The sequence below is a fragment of the Bombina bombina genome, chromosome 3, assembly GCF_027579735.1.
Source record: "Bombina bombina isolate aBomBom1 chromosome 3, aBomBom1.pri, whole genome shotgun sequence".
NCBI classification, from domain to species: domain Eukaryota; kingdom Metazoa; phylum Chordata; class Amphibia; order Anura; family Bombinatoridae; genus Bombina; species Bombina bombina.
Window position 1 is genome coordinate 1,189,271,049 of NC_069501.1, and position 17,734 is coordinate 1,189,288,782.

Below are 17,734 nucleotides of genomic sequence, written 5' to 3' on the forward strand. Positions count from 1 at the left end.
AATGCTTTGGTTGCTAATTAAGTTTTTTCCCCAATCTATTGATTTTCACCCTGAACATACATTCTTTCAAGAAATATGTGTTTAAAATCTTCTATGCCACCTCCAAAAGAAAAACAAAAACATGTTAAAGGTGTAAGGTCCTGTGTACCTTCAGCCAGTTATTTTGCTATATGTTCATGTACATAAGTTACAGTTGCAAGAAAAAGTTTGTGAACCCTTTGGAATTACCTGGATTTTTTGGCTTTGATTAGTCATACAATGTTGTTTGATTTTCATCTAAGTCACAATTAGGGATGAACACAATTTGGTTAAACTAATAAAACACACACAGCTGTACTTTTAATTTTTTATTTAAGCCATCTAATAATCATTCACAATACAGGCTGGCAAAAGTAAGTGAATATCTGGGTTAACAACTTCTCCAAAAGCTATTTGGAGTCAGGTGTTTCAATTAAAGAGATGTGATTGGAATTGTGGCTTGCACAGGTGCCCTGCCCTTTAAAGAAAGGCACACAAATACTTGTCACTGACAAATCTGTTCTTTAGAAAGATTTGTTAGTGTGAACCATGCCTTGATACCAACAACTTTCACAGGATGTTTGAAGACACATTATAGAGATGCACAAAGCTGGAAAATGTTAGAAAACCTTTGCTAAAGACCTGGATATTTATCAATCCACTGTAAGACTAATTGTCTACAAATGGAGAAAATGTTACGCTTCCTAGAAGTGGGCTTCCTGCACAGATTACTCCAAGAGAACAATGGGTAATCCTGAGAGAAGTAAGAAACAACCCAAGGATAATGGCAAAAAAACTCCAGAAAACCACTGTTCTTTTTTAATTTTACAGAATCGGCTGACTTTAATGTTTGAGTAATTGATTCATGGAATAAACTTCTACAAGAAATGGAAATAAAAACACTGTGGGGGACTTCAAGAATGCATGGAATAAGCATAAGGCTATCCTATAATCTAGTGAAGTTTATACTTTTAGGAAATATTAGGCAGACATGTTTTCAAAAATGCACAATGCTATGTTAGGACAAAGGGCACTGCACATAAAACATGGTAGAGGTAGCATCAAGGTTTGGGGCCGCTTTTCTGCATCAGGGCCTGGACTCCTTGCTATCATTCAGGGAACAATAAATTCAGAAGTCTATCAAGACATTCGCCTCAAAGTTGAAAGCCCTAAGAACAAAAGGTATGAGAGCCTCATTATGCTGATCTTCTGATTGATCGGAATAGACATTCATATTTGTATATTAATATATGGCTGCTAGACATGTTCTGTTGAGTTTGGTCAACTGTAAAAGATCAGTCATTTTACTGTCTTATATTCATTGATTTGGAAATGCAAAGTGAGCGGCCTTTTTAACGAAGAAACAAACAAGGAAATGCATGCAGCACAAAAATGTTGATTTGTTTATTTGATTAAAACCTGTTACTCTAAAGGCGGAAAAGGCCTTCAGATTTATTGTTTTACACCATTCAATACCTATCCAGAAATGTTCGTCAGTTGATTGCAGCAGAAGCAATATCTACTACTTTATCTTTATTTAAGATTAAAGGGGCAGTAAACTGTTTGAGATTTTCATATAAAATGTTTAGTTATGTGTAATGAAACAACTTTGTATTATATTTTCAGTATTTTTTTGCCCTTTTCTTGTAATTTAGTTCTGAAAATTGAGGATTTTATTATTCTCAGGACTTAAAATGCACCCTACTAACTTCTCAAAGCTAACTCTGTCCCTAACTGACTTTAACTGATAACAAATATGAAACAATGTTATTTATACTAGCATTATGACTGTGGTTAGCAGACTAAAGCCCAGATTGGCTTCTCCAAATTACAATTACAAAACGTCTAAAATGTTTTGTAATTACAAGGTGTTTACACGTTAGATTGTTAGAACTATTCTATTAGTATATATTTACTTTTCTTTGCCCTCAATATCTGGTACTGAGTTATTTCAAATGTTATGGTCTATACAATTTATATGCCGTCTGTTTTTACCTCAATGTGAGAACAGAGTCTTTAAATCCTTTATTTTTTTTGTGGTGTTCATTGTGCTACATTAAATGCTGTAGAATATGTTGGTGCACTACAAATAAAGTATAGCAATCCCATTCTCCATCATACCTCTGGCTCTTGCAAAGCATTACCTTCTCCTCATGCCCTTTACTTTTAATTTCATTAACTCATTCTTCAGTCTTGATAACATAAAAATCATAAAAAGCTTTATCTTGTTTTACTTTTGCATTTCCAGTTGGAGTGGATACATGGTTTGCAAAATATAAGGTGGCTTTGTACCTAATACTTGTTTATACTACCGCACCTCAACTCCAGCATGTCCTGTGTTTGATTTATAACTGTGGCCTTCTAAAAATAATTTCAGCTAGTTAGAGAAGTCCATTTTTATCATCATTGAAATGCTTAAAATTGTCTAATTTTTCTCATAAACAAATGGATTGGTGCTAAGCAAATATGAACTAATACTACATATAAATCTTGTTTCCAAATATTTTTATTTAGTGGAAAATGTTGTAAAAATATATTGCTAGTCGGTGATTTCTAGGTAACATAAGAATATTTTATTTTAAAGTTTGTGTTTAAGGATAAGATTGTGGTGTTAATATGATTTTAGACCTGATAAGGTGAAGGGTTAATTTTGTGAGCCTCCTTTTGGATGGCAACAGGTGTATTTATGGAGGCAATTGAGCAGTGTTTAAACTATGCAACATTAATAAGGGGTAACCCCCAATACGTCGTAACTTTGTTTGGCATGGCATTGGAATAATAAACCTTTTTATTGCTGAAATTGACTGGTGCGACATTTTGTGGGGTGTATTGTGTCATACAAGCTACTGCTGCCTCTCTGAAAAGGGGTGGTGTTTGAATACTGGTGCACGTGCCTTTTACTAAAAGCATTTTTGCTAATGGAAGTATATTGGAAAAATACTTTGTGCACATTTCAATTTTGAACTTTCCCCTTTATTTTAGGTTTGGGCAAATACATGTATTACTGAGGGTGGATGAACTGAACAGTCCTCGTAAAGCTAATACTAAGATCATTTCCTAAACAACCTACCAATCTGCCAAGTTTCTTTTTCCAGCCTCTAATCTGGAGATTTAGGATACAGCCCCTAGGGAAGGTGGAGCTATCTCTACGTTAGTCAGGTGGACTTCTATCCCGTTAGAGTTTAGCACCTCCTTCAAAGACCCAGTAGACCAGAAGCTTAAAGGCTTCCATAGGTGATCCTTTTAGCTTGCAGGCTATCTATCTTGCCTTGCTACCAGTGTGGCTTGCGTGGTTGCAGCGATGTCTGATAAAGTGACCTCTCTGAGGTTGAATCGGGAGAAGGATCTTTGATTCAGGATCGAGTGGACCTGATTAAGATTGCTAACAACTTTGTTTATGTGACAACAGTGATTTAGTTTGCATTAATGCAAAAAGTGCGGCTATCGCTCTTGTAGCTAGACATACATTATGCCACTGTCGCTAAAAGCAAACTTTTATTTCTGCCCTTTCAAAGCAAAATCCTTTTTGGGGCTTGGCCTGCATGTTATCATATACACTCTTAATAGGGGGTAAATGAGCTTTCTTGCCTCAGGATAAAAAAAATAAGTCAAGAGCTGATCTGTGGGACATTTTGATTCCTTTCGGCACTCTAGATCTATAAAAAGATCTTCCTCTTGCTCTACTTAAGTTGCATGATCCTCCAACTTTGTTGTCTATGACCAAGCAGGTCAAAATACCTACTCCTACTTTCAAGTCAATATGTTCTCCTTTTTAGGATTCTTTTGGGAGGCAGATTGCAACTTTTTGGGAGGTTAGTGAATGCTACATTACAGATTCCTGGTGTGATTGCTCTAGTTCCTTTGGATGAACAGGATCATGATTTTTAGAGGGATCATTTCATCCAATTCTGAATCTGAGTCCCTAGAAAAAAAGGACGCTATGCATTCTTTTCTCTCTCCACCATAGGAAGGACAGTTTATATCCACCATAAGCTTGAACAATGCACATCCTGAGTAACAGAAATTATGTGATATTCCTGATGTTTGCATTTCTAGACAAGCATAACCAGTTTGTTACTATGCCCTTTGGACTTGCCACAGCACCCAGATTATTCACCAAGGTTTTGGGGCCTTATTGACAGTGGTTCACAAATTATGCATTTCAGTGTCTCCTTATCTGGATGATATTCTAGTGCAGGCTTCCTCATTTTAGAACTCAGTCAAACAGACCATTTACTGTCTCTGCTCCACAGACACAAATGACACGGATGATGCATAAATGTACCAGAGAGATCTCTAGTTCAATCTACCTGAGTCTCTTTTCTCATTTGTATAATAAACTTAGTGTCCATGACACTGTCTCTGATGGAAGAGAGCAGATGAAAGCTTTGGTTATTTTGAGCAAGATTGCACAACATTACCTTACCAACTGTGGACCAGTGTGCAGAAATAGAGGGGTTAATGGTTGACATTCTTTGAGTCCTTCCCATGTCCTATACCATATCATATTAACACATTTTAAACATTTATTTCAATAGAAAACATATATATATATTTTATTTTACATATGTTTGAATGTACTTTTATTCTAGGCCTAACACTTTACTTCAAGTCTCCAGTCTTGCTAACTATTTTTTAGCGCTGTTATGGGCATAACTCACAACTTGTACTATGAGAGATGTTTAGCCGGTCTGTGCTATCCATTGAAAGTATAAGGAGCTCTAAAAAGATGACTGCCAACTAAACATTCTCTGTTTATTCTGTTCAACCATTCACTTGTTATAACAGATTTTGTACGATTCTTATCACGAAACTCTTGCACACAAGGATATTCTTCTCCGAAAATAGCTGAATACCGAAATTATCCTCCTACTTCCGTATTCAGCAGTAAACAAAACTGCCAAATGCACATCTCTACTGCATGCTCTTTCTAAATCAAATTTAATTTTGACTTGTGTCCCTTTAATGCTTCAATGCTCAGCTTTGGCTTTTACTGTTTATTATTGGAAGCAAATACTTATATTTGTTTTATTGTTATCACTTATTTGAATAGCGCTGCAATATTCCATAGTGCTAAGTACAAAAGTAAAGGTATACAATGGCAAAAAATTGTGGTAAGATATAAATACATAACAAACAAAACTCGTTAGTACACACGAGGAGGAGCTTATAGTCTAAATATGTCTATCCTTTAAGATAATCTTTTTGTTAGCGCACATGTTCATGCAAAAGAAAATATGATGAAAGATAAATTGGTAAAGTTTGTATGTTTTTGGGAGTTTGATATTTCTTTAAAATTAAACTTTGTACCTCTGTTTTTAAAATCTTAACTTCATGCTTCCATAAAAAATATGAAAAGTAACTAAGATTGCATTTTGTTCTTATTTTTCTTTTGTGTAACTATTCTTTTAATGTCAAATTACTTTACCTATAAATGTTGCTATGTAACAGAGGCATTTGTGCTGTATCCCGTACTAGTATTTTGACTTTTGTATTATAATTATATTTCCTAACAGGTTATATCAGCTGGTAAAAATATTGTATTCTTTTGGGATTTTTGTGACCTACGCAATTCAATACTATGTTCCAGCAGAGATCATAATGCCAACTGTTACAGCCAAAGTGCCAAAAAAGTGGAAGCTCTTGCTTGAATTCACAGTAAGATCGATCTTAGTCTGCATTACCTGTAAGTAATTTGATTTGAAAATTGTATATAGGGTAATGGTGCAAATAGCAGTTTTAGAAATATTTTTATTATGTAAAGATTTTTTGTCATATGCATGATTTTTAGATTTAAATTTTAAAATTATTATCTTGAAAATAGAATGAATACTATTTTGTTGGAAAAAATATGAATGTTTTTTATATTAATTCAGTAAATTCTTCATTTAACATTGTAGAATCATTCACTGTAAGTATGAGCTCTTAATTTAATACATAAGAGCAAGGTTTGACAAACCCAGGCACCTGGCCACCACTTACCTCTGCCAGCCACATCTAAAATTTAACCCGGTTTGGCTAGTTTCTTTCTAGACAGCATGGCTGGTAAATACAATTCCATGACATATGGTTAGAGGACCTTCAACTAGCCACGCTGCAACTGGAAGAACCAGTGCTCTAAAGCAGAGCTGTAACTTACATGATACAGCAGCGGTAACAGTCAGGGTTTAAAAGTAAGGTTATTGGAAACCGCTGATCCCCTTAGTGGGGGTCAGTATCTCATGGCTGCTTCTTAAATGTGAACCTCTTCTCACAGAAGATGTTGGTGAGATTATGGTTTCTTCTTTAACACTCTGACCTGCAACATGTAAATGATACCAGAAACCCCTCACTCAAGAGACAAGACTCAAGTTTTTTCAGTGATCGGGTTAACACGAGAAGCAGCCTTGCATTAGGGCAAAGGACAGGTTTGGAGAGCGAACTGGCCAGTGGGCAGCTGCCTATTCTTGGATGACATTCTGATGTTAAAGGACTTAAAACATAATATAAAACTGTGTTCCAATTTAGGTAAAATAAAAAAAAACACATCGATTTTTAATAATTATATAAGTACAATCTATTTACATTTTGTGTAAAATGAAGCTTCCAAGTAATATAAATGATCCTTTCTTATTTTAAAAATGACATCATGAAAGACAGCCCATAGAAAAGGGCTGTCTGACACGCATTCAAATACTTATTGTATTGTTATTTTGTTAGCGTGACCCCCCCCCCCCCCCCACTGCATGCACAATCAAATATAATTGGTCATACATGCGTAGTGTTATAACTGAAGACTTTTGCCAGGTCTTCAGAAGGAAATAGCACATGCGCATTGAAAGCATGATCTCAACGGCTTTAGGTAATTTCATGTCGTGAATTGTATATGGGGCAGCGCTTTGTGAGCATATAATTTATACACTCATGTACCTTGTAAGCTTGTCTGTCTAGGAGGTATATACATTTTTAATGCAATTAAAATATATACATATCAATTTTTAGTAAGGATTAATGCCTGTTTTACTTGGGGATTATCTATACATACTTACTGCTCGCTGCTCCACTTCCCTGCTGTGGTTGCAGCTTGTGGTAGCGTGATCAGAGTGTAGTGACATAGCAGATTACTTGGCTACAATAATGCGCCTGCGTGTAAAAGCTACATTACAAGTGCACATGCAATACTTATAGCAAGCTAGCCGAAGGGCCATTAGAGAGAGATAAAGATATTTAAAATCAGATGCGCCTATCAAATTTGACATACAGTGTGACAAACTTTTTTCTCAGTGATTCCCCTAAGGGACAGTGATAGTGACCACTAATAAAATAAGTGCAATCAAAACAATCAATCTACAATATCCATAGATATAGATTAGAACAATGCAAACTTGAACCGTAATGGTAGTCTTAATGAAAAAGTCCACACTAAAAGAGTATTGATTGGAGTCTCCAGGCAGCAAAGCTCATTCCAAATGTGAAATTGGCCAGTAGCACGATCTGTAGAAAAGAAGAAGAGAAGAGGCGCCAAATAGTGTGTACCGTTTGTAAAGTATGCAGCCAAACCCCCAAATTACGGCTCCTACTTACTAGATATTCAGCACTTGAGAAGTGCCACAAAAACCTTCTGAACAATTTGCAGCCGTCCAGCAAGCTGTAATGGCAGATCTGTTCCTCCAATATAGAACTGTATAAAGGATATAAGAACACACAGGCACCACAATAGTGTATATCAGTGAGTAAGTGGACTCGTACGCAAAACAACAAAATATACTCACAAAGTCGTAAGCACTTGATAAGTGCCACAAAGACCTCCTGGACAATTCTCAGCTTTCCAGACCACTGTTTCCTCAGGCAAATCTCGGCAATCTCCGATGAAAAGAACAAGGGAACAAAGGTGCTGTCACTAAAACTAGCTCTCCACAAACGACAGTTAGAGGTGACAGTAAAAGTACTAAAAAGGCTGTGTTACTGATAAAAGAATGTTTTTATTAAAAACAACTAAGCCACAACGCGTTTCCCGGTACTTATGACCGTTTCATCAGGTGTAATTGCAATACAAAAGTAACACAGCTTATAAAGCCCAAGTTGGCGTCTAGCTGTCTAGGTCACTTCACGTGCATGAGCTCAATGTTAACTATATGAAACACATGAACTAATGCCCTCTAGTGGTCAAATGGATTCAGATTAGAGGCAGTCTTCAAGGTCTAAGAAATTAGCATATGAACCTCCTAGGTTTAGCTTTCAACTAAGAACACCAAGAGAGCAAAGCAAAATTGGTGATAAAAGTAAATTGGGAAGTTGTTTAAAATTACATTCCTTATTTAAATCATTAAAGTTTTGTTTTGGACTTGACTGTCCCTTTAACTATTTAGCCACTTCTGTGCTTTTTAGTCCCCTGGCTACGTTTAAATATGTTATAGAAATGCCCACTTTACAATCCCCATACAATTTTATAACATGTTCAAAGCTAATACTATTACTAATGGCTACTATATGTAATTTTATTTTATATGTAATTTAATTAATCTCTGAGGTATCAATAGTTTTTCTCAACTCCAGTCCTCAAGTAGCCTTTACAGGACAGAATTTTAAAATGTTTTAATGTTATAATAGGGTGGGTATTTGTGTTGGTTTGTACAATGCAGTGAAAAAATATATAAAATAATTGTTAATCAGGTGAGATCAAAAACAAAGATAAAAATGATTGTTTATAAATGGTGTTTTTTTTATTTTCAAAAAACGTTAGCAATGATTTATTGTGAACACCCATGACTAGAGGGAGACGAAGCACAATACTATTCTTATAAAATGTATTTAGGGCTGGATTAAAAGTAGGGTGCAAAATGCGAGTGGTAAGGTGCATACACTTTGTTAGAGCACAATACATACCACTACCATTATTGCATTCATATTACTTGGTTACTTTTTTGCACCCAGCGATAATACTGTGAGTGCTATTTATTGCACTAGGGAAGATTTTTTGCATTGGCACAATGACTAGCAAAAGCTGAAAACAAAACTGCATTAACATTTCCTTAACATCTGCCCTATCACCTATTAACTGCTAAACTACCACAACCACCGATGCAAACATATCATTTACACTGCTAACTACTAAACTGCCACAAACCCAACACAAAAGTACCCCCCTACACTAGTAACCCCTAAATTGCCACAACTCCAATGCAAAAGTACACTCTACACTAGTAACCCCTAAACTGCCACAACCCCAATGCAAAAGTACCCCCTACACTAGTAACCCCTAAATTGCCACAACTCCAATGCAAAACTACCATCTACACTAGTAACCCCTAAACTGCCACAACTCCAATGCAAAAGTACACTCTACACTAGTAACCCCTAAACTGCCACAACCCCAATGCAAAAGTACCCCCTACACTAGTAACCCCTAAATTGCCACAACTCCAATGCAAAAGTACACTCTACACTAGTAACCCCTAAACTGCCACAACCCCAATGCAAAAGTACCCCTACACTAGTAATTAGCTTTTTACATACTAGAATTTATTAGAAGCAAGTGATAAAAATTAGCAATTTAAACAGTTTTCCTTTATGGAATATCCAATTAAGTTTATTAATCAAGGATTGTGTACATGTGTATATATATGGAACACAGAAGAGAGTAATGTTAGTATCAGAATTTAACAATGTGAGTAAAAACAAAATTGTGTAATTTTATAATACCATTAAAATGCCATTAAACTTGACATTTCAACAATGTACACAATGTTTTATTATTTCAAGTAAAACATTATTGCAATATAAATTCATTATTTATTTTGCTGCCTTTTGCTGTAAATTACATCTAAAAATTGTACTTTCTCCCAGGGAGGTTAGGGTTAATACTTTTAGATAATTTATGTAAGCTTTTATTTACTTCACCCTCCCCCCTAAGATTCTCAGCAGTCACATGTTTGTAAAAGGTGGATTATTAGTTTTGCATCAACAATCATGATAGGAGAAGCATTCTTTGCAATAGTAACTAAGTTGAATCAGTGCTAAACCTGCACATGGGCAATCAGAGTTTGTGGTATTTCTAAATATTAGTTTGTGATTGGTTAGCAAGGATTCTTTTGTTCTGGGGGACAGGGAAATCAGTGAAATGAATTAACATAAAACAATATACTTGTTCGACAAAATAAAGCCGCAGATTTCATTGAAAATTATTCTCAGATATGAAGGTCAAAATCACGTAGTTTACAATTTGTGTTTAGTGGTCCTTTAAAAGTCTGTTGTATTGATGTAGTATGTAGAGAGCTCAGAGAGCTGGCAATGCCATGTAATTGTCAGCGATGATACAAAATGATTCATCACAGATGCAGTATGTGCTCTCTGTATGAAGATTTGGCCCTCATACACACGTTTGCAAATTTGTTTCTCAAAAACCAAAGACTGTAACTTTTTGTCTGCATCCATGTTACAGAATTTAACCAAAACTACTTGGTTGTGAAGGGGAAATGTATAGATTTTGTGGAACTAGGTGTATAACGTCTACACAAATGTTACAAGGAGATAGTTTTGTTTTACAAGTTACAGGACACAAAATGTAACAATACGTTTTGCTTTTATTGCAATAGTACATGTAATATAGTTACTTGTAGAGGGTGCAATATGTACTATGTAAAAAAAAAACAGGATTTTTATAAAATATGAGGGTAATAGAAAATCTTACATAAAAGATCGTCATCACCAAATATTTTAGGTCATTGCATTACTTACACAAATTATATTTCATATTCAGCTTATACGATGGCTTTATGTACGTTATAGCTTTAACAAAATGTACAGCCTTTAGACATGTGCAGCTTCAAAGAATAGCTTCCTGTAGTTAGTATTTTGTTTGCACTTCATTTCATGCATCTTAGAGCTAACGAGTCTAATGCAGGTTTTTGAACACAAGTTTTATGCTGAGCACTGCAGGTAAAATGATTGTTGTTTTTAAATACACTTCTTGTAACTGTATTTGTCTTTGAAATGCGGTTCTTTACTAAAGAATAGATATGAACATTTGTTTTTTTTTTCGTTCTGTAACAAATGCTCAACTAGTCGGCCTTAAAGGGACACTGAACCCAATTTTTTTCTTTCATGATTCAGATAGAGCATGCAAATTTAAAGGGACACTGAACCCAAAAAAATTATTTCGGGATTCAGATAGAACATGAAATTTAAAGAAACTTTCTTTCAAATTTTCTTTATTCTCTTGGTATCTTTATTTGCAATGCAAGAATGTAAGTTTAGATACCGGCCCATTTTTGGTGAACAACCTGGGTTGTCCTTGCTGATTGGTGGATAAATTCATCCACCAATAAAAAATTGCTCTCCAGAGTTCTAAACCATAAAAAAAGCTTAGGTGCCTTCTTTTTCAAATAAAGATAGCAAGAGAACGAAGAAAAAATGATAATAGGAGTCAATTAGAAAGTTGCTTAAAATTGCATGCTCTATCTGAATCACAAAAGAAAAAGAATTTGGGTTCAGTGACCCTTTAAGCAACTTTTGAATTTACTCCTATTATAAATTTTTCTTTGTTCTCTTGCTTTCTTTATTTGAAAAAAGAAGGCATCTAAGCAGTTTTTTTGATTCAGGACCATGGAAAGCATTTGTTTATTGGTGGGTGAATTTATCCACCAATCAGCAAGAACAACACAGTTTGTTCACCAAAAATGGGCATCTAAACTTACATTCTTGCATTTCAAATAAAGATACCAAGAGAATGAAGAAAATTTGATAATAGGAGTAAATTAGAAAGTTGCTTAAAATTACATGCTCTATCTGAATCACGAAAAAAAAAATTTGGGTTCAGTGTCCCTTTAAGATGCATTCAGCTCTGTTTAGAGCCGTGATTTTTCTTTTGAAAGTGCAACACACAGTTGATCCATTTGCACTTTCACAAGAATAATTGCGGCTCTGAAAAGAGACAAATGCATCTTGTGGCCGACTAGTTCAGCATTTGTTACAGAATGAAAAAAACAAATGCACATATCTACTAGAGTTTAAAGTTAATTAGAAATGCTTTGCAGGTTTTAACATTTTGTATGTACCTTTAAATAGCTGTAAACACTTACCCAGATATGCCAGCCAGAAAGTGCCTGGAGGCAAGAAACTTGTACAGTCATTTAGCAGTGTTTTCTACAAACTTTACTATGCTTTATTGAGCAAGCTCTCCTGTTTTTATTAAGTTTTGGAATATACGTTACTTTTTCCATCTTAATGGGAGGAGAGTCCACTGCTTCATTCATTACTTGTGAATAATAAGAACCTGGCCACCAGGGGGAGGGAAAGACACCCCAGCCAAAGACTTAAATACCTCCCCCACTCCCCTCACCCCCCAGTCATTCTTTGCCTTTCATCACAGGAGGTTGGCAGAGAAGTGTCAGAAGATTCGGAGTAGTCTCGAAATGGGATTGGAGTTTTAAGTAATCTTATCAGCCTCTCAGTGAGAGCATGGATGAAAGTTAGAGTCCGGAGATGCAGGGAGTGTCGTCTCTGCGAAACCATCCCGACTCATGTTAACAGCTCCTTGGCAATCAGCGTTGGCATATTTTGCCTGCCTTTATCCACTCAAGTCTATGTCAGGAGCGATGCTACTAACCTTTCACACTTGAAGGGCCGTGTTCCTTTTCCACGGCATAGATTCTGGTAAGTTTGTTTCATTTGTATACATATGATAACGCATGAAGAGAGTGTCACAGTGTGTCTCCGTTTATCTGTATAGAATCAAGGGTTAATATTCCTGAGAAGGGGATTATTGAACGGGGGGTTATGCATAATATCTTTATTGTGTTAATGCTACATCATATGTGAGGTGAGCCTCTAGCAATGTGTGAACAGTCAGGTGTAGATCAGCGCGGCCTGTTTTTGGAATGTTTTCGCTATAGTGCAGGGGCGGTCCTGCATGGCACTCCATGTGACCGGGTGTGGCCTCTTCTACTTCCTCTTTTCTGATCGGCATTTGTGGGAGACGTAACGCTTTCTGGCCATTGGTGTATAAAGGTGCAATTTAATCTATCTCATTCCGTATTAAAGGGTACAGGTGGATCCGCATGCTCATCTGTGTTCCACATGCTTTGATGAGATTGCAATATCTAAAAAGAATAAGATATTTAGTACTACTGAGCCGTCCACCTCTGAGTGTTCTCTATCCTGTGAGGTGCGTTCCCAACATTCATCTCAGATTACATGTAGCTCCCCAAGGCCTTACTAATCCTCCCGTGGGAGGGGCCTTGTGGCCGCCAGATTTCGCTGCCCAGCTGTAAGAGGCAGTTTCTATGGACTTATGGTGAATGGGGGAGCGGGCAGCGCCTAGAACTATATACCTGCTGCACTATAAAGAAGATCTCCTACTTGGGCTAATAGAAAATACAATTGTGGGTAAATAGGAGCGCCAAAAGGCTAAGGTATAATTCAGGTACCAGTACTATGTTCAATTAAAATGGTTTAAACAATTTATTACATCATCATGAAAAACAAACCAAATAATCCAAATAATAAATGAAAACCACACTAGTTAAAATCGCATTAGGTATAAAAACAATGGGTACATAAAAAATCACAATGAGAATGTTAAAACATCACAGGTGTATGTTGAGAATGGATCCACATGAAAGGAGGAACTAAGCTGGGGAGGAGGGGGAGACGACTCCACTAACCAATTAAATAAAATCAAATCAAATCAATATGAAACTCCAATAAGATGGCGATTTGGTGTTTCACCACATACAATAATGATTAAAGGTGCTTATAATATTGTGTACAATAAGTCCATTCCAGATAAAGTGAAACCAAAAAACCATAAAATAAATGAATCCGGTGTGGAATAACAATCCAAAAAATGTGTATAGCAACGTGAGATAAATCAACGTGTGAGAAATAAAAATTGTAAAAATATAAAAATGTTAGAGGTAGACCGGTTATTATGGAAAAAAAAAAGTTGCTATGTGCTCAAAAAGATGAAAACGTTTTCAAAATCAAAAACTGAAAAATTGAAAAACACTGAGTGATACAAATAAAAACTAACCGTGAGAGGTTCTTAAAGGAATGGGATTTGATGGGAGATTTTTACAAGCTATTAAAGGATTATATTCGACACCTACAGCACAAGTCAGGGCAATAGGACACCAGTCTAAAGAAATACACATACTTAATGGTACAAGACAGGGATGCCCGCTTTCACCCTTAATCTTTGCATTGTGCATTGAACCACTGGCAGCATATATACGGAATTGTCCTGATATATCAGGAGTGGAGATAGGGAAGATAAATCATAAAATTGCCCTGTTTGCGGACGACGTGCTGCTTACTGTTACGAACCCGTTAAAGTCCTTGCCCTTCCTATACCAAGCTTTAGATTTGTTTTCCCAAATATCGGGTTATAAAGTCAATGCTGATAAGTGTGAAGCATTACCTCTATCTATCCCAAAACACACGATTAAACTGATTGAAGCTAACTTCGATTTTCAATGGGCACCAGAAGGGTTGAAGTACCTGGGGATCAAACTAACTACACATTCCTCTAAACTATATATGGCAAATTATACTCCCTTGTTTAAAGCAATCCGATCTGAGTTAGGGAAATGGAAAAGAATGGGCTTCTTCTGGTATGGTAGAATGTCTGCGGTGAAGATGACAATCTTACCCAGAATTTTATACTTATTCCGAGTACTCCCTATCAAAATTAGTACCCCAGACCTGGACGACCTCCAGAAAGATATCCATAGGTTTCTGAGAGATAATAAGAAACTGAGGATATCGCGTCATATATTACATAGACATAGACAGTTGGGAGGAATGGGCGTCCCTAACTTACATGACTACTATACAGCAGCCCGTTTGGCTCAGACTTCGATACTGGGGAGAAAACAGACAGATATACTATGGCCTGCTTTGGAGGCAGAAATGCTGAGGCAAGAGACACCAGATGGTATTCTTTGGAACAAGAATCTTAAAGAATCAGATGCCCTCTATCAAAATAAAACCACATTGCTTACTAGAAAGCAGTGGATAGCTGCTAGTCGGGTGGGGGGGATAGTTCCTACACATCCACAGGCAATGCCACTGAAATATATAGTAAATGAAGATTCCAAATATAGAATTATGAAATGGGAAAATAAGGGGTTATATAGGGTGGCAGATATGCAGCTCCATGGCAAATTATTGACATATACCCAACTTCAAGAAAAAATAGAACCCATTCACTTGCAGTGGTTCCTATACCTCCAGACGATGTCAGCCATACGGAACTACTTAGAGACAGCCACGACACAAAGACGACAGTCAACTTTAGAACTTCTGTGTACATCCCCCAACAGACCTAAAAAAGCAATTTCCAAACTATATATTTTTATACAACAGACCAAGGTTCAGGCCAAATCTTCAGTAATGATAAAATGGGAAAGAGATTTAGGCAAAGAGGTTGAGATAGACGAATGGGATGAAATGTTCTCTCAGGCTAGTAAGGGACTTATTAGTGCGGACCTTAGAGAGAATATTCTGAAAACATCCTTCAGATGGTATTTGACGCCAATAAAAACCGCTCATATGGCTGAAGGTAGAGGTAATCATTGCTACAGAGGATGTAAAATAGTAGGTTCCTATATCCACATGTGGTGGGAATGCACGAAAGTAAGCAATATATGGCACAGATTGTCCAAACTATTGAGTAAGGTGTTAAATGAACAGATATCTCACCCCAGCCCAAGCACTACTACACGAGAACATAGCTAGATTTAATACACACATAAATGTGTTTATCAGGATTCTGTGTACTACGACGAGAATAACTATTGCAAAATACTTGAAGGCGGAAATACCGTCGTGGACAGAGGTCCTAACCAGAATCCGGATGACATACTCGTTGTGTGAATCAGCAGCAAGGGTATTAGATATAGAACCTTGGTTTCAAAAGGTCTGGTTCTATTGGATAATGTAAAATAGTAAAGAGTAACACCTTATAATAGGAAGAGGAGGTATAAAACGAAAAGAGTTGAGAAGGTATATCCTTTATAGAGGTAAAAAGAAAAGAGAATTGGCTGACGATGGACGATGAGGGGGACTTGGGTAGATGATCCCCCAGATGAGCAAATAATTTTTAGATATTGTGAAGATAAAGTGTGTAGTGACAGAATATAACTCTATGAAAAAAAAACTTTTATATTTTTGATTTGTTGGTTTAACATGTTTGTATTGAAAGTTATTGACAGTTTATGTTGAAAAGGTAAAGAAAAATACCCCCCATATTACCCAATCCCTCATTAAGAACAGTATTCTAAAAGAGATTGCAAAGGAGAAATAAAAGGGGGAGGATTTACTACAGAAAATAACTCCACAGATCAATACGAAGACTTCTAGTTCAAGAATATAATCCTGGAGAAAAGAAGAAAAATGCATTCATTTGCCAAACTCTCCATGAGAGCAAACAAAGAGGGAAGTACACAAACTCTAAATAAAGAGAAAACTCTAGACCCGGGTGTGCTCATGTCAAATGAATGTCATGTTATGTTATCTGTTGTGATTCAGATGTGAAATGTATGTATATGTTCTAAGAAATGTGGAAATGAAGTGGAGTAAATAAAAATTATTTCAACTAAAAACTAACCGTGTATATTGGGGTGTATCAAATTGGGTATTCAAATTGGGTATTCAAACAACGTGTTTACAAATAACAACAGGGTATGGCAAATATCAGATGGCAAAACATAAGACAATTGATAACTTGAAATACATGAATAAAAACATGAATAAAAAACAACAAAAACAAAAATGGGTCAAATGAATTCTAGAAACATCCTATAAAATGTCCATAACAAAAGTCCAACTTGTGGGAAAGATCACTGAATAAACGATCCAAGGAGCTTGTCCTGATCCAGTATCCTAGTCTGTCAAAAACATGGACCTGAAATCAAAAAGGAAAAAAAATAACTCAACAAACAGGGCCTATGGGGTGTAGCTTATCGGTAAATAAACTTACCCCCAAACGCCGATTGATCCTGGTAGAATATGAAGCCTCACAAATCTCTTGGTTAGTCTACGCGTTTCGGCCCAACAATTGGGCCTTTTTTCAAGACATGATGAGGCTTAAATATTACTAACCTTCTATATCCAATGATAGGGGAGTGTTTCTAAAGAAAAGAGCGCCAAATGGATTTTCAGGCGGTTAAATTCCCGCCAAACGCTTACCGCGCTGTCATGCCGCTAACCGGATATCCGCTTATGGATTACTTCCGGTTGCGTCATTTCCGGATTTCCCGAACAACTTCTGGTAATTGTATTTCTGGTGGTAGCGTGGCCATTTTGATTATGGGCAAAGGTAAGGGCGCATATGGGCTGTACAAATAGATACTATATCAATATAGAAATATAGAAAATTGAGATAGTGATTGGCCATGACTAGATTTTAGGCTCATAAATACCAGGATATACATGTTTTGGTAATCAAAATATAACGTGAAGTATATGACGTGAAGTATAAAAACAAAAATGTACGTTAACAACATTTAATCTAACTATTGGAAATATATTAAAATATATTAAAATTCTCACCTATAGGATAATCCACCATCTCCTATACTATCTAGTAAATACGACAATGGGTAAATAGTCTACGGATTTTACTGAGAGTTCCACAACCACAATACCAAGTATGAATTTGGGACCGGAACATAGGGGACTGAACATCTAAAACAAGGCAACCCATTTGTTTTTAAGTATATGAATTGTCAACTGG

The 17,734-nt window shown here is 36.2% G+C and overlaps 1 protein-coding gene across 1 annotated transcript in view; it reads left to right on the forward strand.

Moving 5' to 3' along the window:
• The window catches only part of SLC36A4 (solute carrier family 36 member 4), an 879,508-nt gene that overhangs the window by 569,084 nt on the left and 292,690 nt on the right, over nucleotides 1-17,734 (forward strand). Inside the window, 1 exon segment of the mRNA XM_053708622.1 lies at nucleotides 5,535-5,704. Within this exon segment, the coding sequence (XP_053564597.1) occupies nucleotides 5,535-5,704 (170 nt within the window).